General features: G+C 49.5%; 1 protein-coding gene across 1 annotated transcript; it reads left to right on the forward strand.

The window, feature by feature from the left end:
• Nucleotides 1-539: 539 nt before the first annotated feature.
• On the forward strand, nt 540-4,785 carry LOC139235066 (interleukin-1 beta-like). Its single transcript, XM_070866195.1, has 6 exons — nt 540-678; nt 788-854; nt 1,848-2,124; nt 2,468-2,632; nt 3,221-3,354; nt 4,200-4,785. The coding sequence occupies exons 1-6, from the start codon at nt 623-625 to the stop codon at nt 4,410-4,412; spliced, it is 912 nt and encodes a 303-aa protein (XP_070722296.1). The 5' UTR covers nt 540-622; the 3' UTR covers nt 4,413-4,785.
• Nucleotides 4,786-5,265: the final 480 nt, after the last annotated feature.

Below are 5,265 nucleotides of genomic sequence, written 5' to 3' on the forward strand. Positions count from 1 at the left end.
CAGACTGATTCTTTGATTTGCAGCCTCTGGTACTGAGACTGTCTGAATTGAGAAGCACAGCGAAATACTGCAGCTTGCTGGAAATCTGAAAACGCAAAGTGCGCCTGCTCGCCAGGTCAAGCAGCATGAGGGGGGAAACCCTGCCCAGGCTGCAGCAGGGGTATTGGAGGGACGGAAAATTACAGCTACAGTGTGTGATGTGGCTGAGGTTCTGGGCCTCAGTATCATTACACTCAGAGGGTAAAATGCTGCCTGGATACCCTCAACACAGAACAAGTGTGGCCTTTACTTGTTAAACCTTATGGGGCTTAGCAGGCAGTGAAATGCTTTTGCTTTTCAAACTTTGAATGGGTACCAGTGGCGAGAGGGTTAATTTCGGGAATATCCACACGCTGAGGAACTTCTAAAGACATTTCTGAAATAATGCACTACGCAATCAAAAAAATTCCATCCAGGGGAGACCCGCCCTGAGGGAGGAGCATGTGGAGGGCGCTGTGTATAAGACACGGGCTGAAGGCTGTTTATCAGCACAGCTACACAGTAATCCTGACAATCTTGAGCACACCGCCAGATATAACCTCAAACAACTGAGAGCGTCAAATCTACCGCGAAGACACGAGGCATGAAGACTGAGGTTGGACCCGTGACCATTCCAATGGTTGATAGTGAATCTCGAAGGTAAGATTTTGTTTAGTGTTTAATCCCAAACTGAGCGATGCCAGTCGCTCTCTATCTCTGAATCCTGCCCATGTTTGCAGCAACTAAATGATGCTCGCTCTATCCGCAGAACCTTCAGTCACCGCCGCCGCAGGAATTCTCGCCTGACTTCTCCGGTCTCCTGCCCCCAGCTCAAGGTAAGAATCTTTCACTGGCATTGTATCAACCTGATATTGCGGGGGGTGAGGGGGGAAGACATGCATTTTGTTACAGTTACAGTAAGCTTGAGTTGGTAAATATTACAATGCTCTGAGCGAGCAGAATTCACAATGCAAATTGAACACTCTTTGGAAATATTTTCTAAGTGCAGAGATTAAATTCCCAGGCCCCACCCCACACTCCAGCCCACCAATCCGGGCTGCGAGAGTTTCCTCTGTCTCAGCCCTCACAGAACCAGAGACATTTACAGCACGGAGCGAGACCATTTGGCCCATCGAATCCGCGCCGGCCGACCAAGAGCAACCCAGCTTAATCCCACTTTCCAGCTCTCGGTCCGTAGCCCTGCAGGTTACGGCACTTCACGTGCACATCCAAGTATTTTTTAAATGTGGTGAGGGTTTCTGCCTCTACCACCCTTTCAGGCAGTGAATTTCAGACCCCCACTACCCTCTGGGTGAAGACATTTCCCCTCAAATCCCCTTTAAACCTGCTACCAGTCACTGTAAAGCTATGCACCCTGGTTATTATCCCCTCTGCTAAGGAAACAGGTTCTTCCTATCCACTCTATCTAGGCCCCTCATAATTTTACACACCTCAATTAGGTCTCCCCTCAGCCTCCTCTGCTCCAAAGAAAACAGACCCAACCTATCCAATCTTCCCTCACAGCTAAAATTCTCCGTCATGTGCTCCAACTTGCCAGCCACAGGGTATCAGTGTGTGGTGCCTGCAGCGGTTGGGAGGTCCTGTTTCTGCACCAATTGCAGTAATTCCAGGCAATCCCCTGAGTGTATCCTGGGCGCAGCTTCTTGTCCATGGTGTTACAGAGACATCGCATTCCTTCATCTCAACTCCCACTAAACATGCCTGGGACCCTTGGCATTTCTGGGGGGGCTGGAGGCTGGGGCAAAAAAAGCACATCACCCGCCAACGAGACTGGACTCACCGAATCTAACTGTTTGCTCATTTTGCAGAGCCTATTTCAAGAGACCTTACCAAAAGTGATGGAGACGAGCACGGCCAATCACCGAGCAGACGGAGAGAGCTACCAGCTAGAAATCACCGGGACATCCTCGTCCATAACCACGGCCGGCAATGCAGTACTCTCGCTGGAAAAGGCTGTCATGTTGGTCCTGGCTGTTGAAAAATTCAAGAAAGGGTTGGGGCGGCCGTCGAGCAATGGCTGGGGACACAAGGGCACTTCCTTCAAGGGCAGCGAGCTGCTCGGGAGCTTCAATGCGCTGGTGGAAGGTAAGAAGCGTTTCCTTCCAGTGTTGTCATTGGTGCCATGGCCAACTGTGTGAGCAGTGTGGCACCCGGCATCATGGCTGCTGGCTGCTGTGTCAGTGCTTCTGTTGCTGCTCCCTCATTGTTGCTGGCTCAATATAGTGGCATTGCCCACAGCAGCTGTGGCATTCCCATTGGCGTAAGGATTTGACAAGACAGCCTGGCACCCGGGTAACCCGGGCTGGCCAAGAACTGCAGCCTTGCCAGCGCTGCCCAGAGACATATTACACTTCCAGATTGATTTTTTTTCTGATCAATCTCCGTTAATTTGCTGCGGTGAATAACTGCTTTTGATTTGTGCCAACAGAAGCCATTACCTGCATCAGCTATGACGACACTGAACAGGCGAACAGCTCCTACAGGTTCATGCGGAGTGAGCGCACGCAGGTGAAGGACGAGCAAGACAAGTCTCTGATGCTGTCGGACAACCTCCAGCTCGTCGCCCTGTTCTTGCAGGAGCCGAAGGACGAAGGTGGGTCACCTCAGCCCTTGCTCTTTTCTGGAACACTTCAAACAAGGAAAAGTTGGCCAAAGTATTTCAATCTTCCTGTTCGGAAGAAGAATTCTCTCCCGGTCACTGTCGCTCTTCCTTGCCCCGCCTCTATTCTCTCCCCGCCTCTCCTGACTCCCTGCACAGAGGCTGACTCTTGGCTGGGATATATTTCTACAGGAGTCACTCTCTCCCCCCCCCCCCCCCAGTACCTCACCAACTTGGCCATTCTTGCTGTGAGGCCAAAGTGTTGTCAGGCTATTCAGCCATGGGGGAGGCGCATCATAGCCCAGCCCGACTGATGTATATCCCCAGGATCACTAGATCAGGACCAGGAGCAGGGACCCTGGCCATTTCATCTGCTCCCTGGCGGAGTGTTGCTGAGGCCAATTGTAATGCACCAGTGCCTGCCTTGGTTAACTTGAACCTGACGACCATCCAGCCTGAATGGCTCAATTCCATTCCAGATGGTGCATTTATCCAGTAATAACTGGGGAGCTGCACTTTTAGTAATCTTGGTCTCAATATATTCTGACGACAGTACTAACATGTTCCCTCTTTAACTTACAGTAACACTGGATGTGAGGTACTACAAGACCACTGTGAGCACAGAGAATGATTTGCCTGTTGTTCTGGGAATCAACAGGCGGAATCTGTTCCTCTCTTGCACGGGATCACATGACAGACCCAGGATGCAGGTGGAGGTAAGGGATTGCACAGTTACCTGACAAATATCACGTCATTGCTACCTGGAGGCTCGGCCTCTTCTGCCAGCCTGCCTGTGTTCATTCTCTACAACTTACATGTGTCAGAGGAATCAGTCCATGTTTTGCAACCTTCCCTTCACTCTGGCTGTGATGCCCCATGTCCACAATCTGACCAATTTCAACACTGGTTCTGCAGCTTCAGGGAAACCCCCTGCCCATATCTTACAGTCCATCTCCCCTCCTCCTGAAGGTGCTGCCTCTCTCTGCGACACTGGTTCCATGGGTGCTGGCCACCCTCCACTCACTCGCCCATGGAGCCAATCCTCAGATAGTGTATCAGAAAGCTATTTAACCTGAGGGTGCAGCCCCATAGCCCAATCCTAGCCTGGCCTGACCTGATACCCAAACATGTACAATCTCCAGCAGGGATCGCTGCACAGTGATCAGGAGCTGGAACCCTGGCATTTTTCCCCCGCCCTATCCCAGGAATGCTCTGTCCTCTCTCCCCTTCCTGGCCAAGGTCAGCTGGCTTAGAATAGTCCCGGGATCAAGGGCAATCACCCTGTGCATTTGCAGACAGTCAGCTGACGCGGAGTCTGGGCGGAGCCCTAATATCAGGGTAGCAGCCCCGCCAGGCACAGGAGCTGAATTCCCCAAGAAGGGAATGGGACGGGAAAAGGATGGGCGGCATTAGGTCTGCCGGCTCAGAACCTCCCACCAACATCAAGAAACCAGCCCCGTGCACACCAACATATCCTGAAATAAAGACCCTTGCAGCTTTTTCAGCTGAAATATAAATGTATTTCAATGTGTTCCAACCGATGATGTTTCTATTTGCACAGAAATGGGACAAGACTCTGCAGAATATCAGCAGTGCTACCGACCTGCTCCGCTTCGTGTTCTATAAGAAGGATTCGAGTTCTGGCGAGGACTTTGAGTTTGAATCGGCGATGTACCGGGGCTGGTACATCAGCACGTCCAGAAAGAGCAAACAGCCTGTGGACATGGACCGGAAGGAGCACCGCAAGAGAATCACAATCTTCACAGCGGAGTGAGACCGTCCCGAGCTCTCCGCAGTTCACAACACAAACCAGGAGTAGTTGGTTTCGGGAGAGCGTGTGTATGTACTAAGTACAGAATTCGCAATCCATTGAATTACAATCATTTTGGTCATATTGGACTGAAAAGATTGATGTTGGAATATGTTGGTGAAACACAGGTAGCAATATTTGTTACTGCTTGACTTGTATATTATTTGCATTTAAACTTTAGTGAAACGAAGGTGTCGTATTTTTGGATCGTGAGGACTAATGATTGTATAAGTTATTCAATATTATTATTTATTATTTAAATTATTGATTCATTTATTGCTATACTGGAAGAGAAAGCTTCTTCCTTGGTTGATTAAATTTTGAGTTTTCTTTCAAACACATTAGTTTCCTTTTTCATTTTCACACATTTCCTTAAAAATGTTGTTTGGGGTAAAAAAAAATGAAGCACGCACCATTGCTGCAGTAGGAAAAGCTCTTCCATTCCCAACTGATTCTTTGCAATCTCCACAGTCTCGCGTTTGCTCACTTTTCTCACCCTCTGTTGGGCAGCTCCAGAATGTTTGTTTTTACATTCTCTCCTGAAGAAAGAAAGACTTCCATTTCTATCGTCGCTTCCACCAGCTCAGGACGTCCCAAAGCCCTTCGCAGTCAATGAACCATTGTAATGTGGGAAACACAGCAGCCAAATTCCGCACAGCAAGCTCCAAAAACAGCAGTGCAGATAATGAGCAGATAATCTGATAGTTAGTGATGTTGATTGAGGGATAAATAATGGCCAGGACACCAGGAAAGCTCCCCCTGCTTTTCTTCAAATGGCACCGTGGGACCTTTTCTATGCACCTGAGAGGTGGGCCCT

This window comes from Pristiophorus japonicus, chromosome 22, assembly GCF_044704955.1.
Source record: "Pristiophorus japonicus isolate sPriJap1 chromosome 22, sPriJap1.hap1, whole genome shotgun sequence".
NCBI classification, from domain to species: domain Eukaryota; kingdom Metazoa; phylum Chordata; class Chondrichthyes; family Pristiophoridae; genus Pristiophorus; species Pristiophorus japonicus.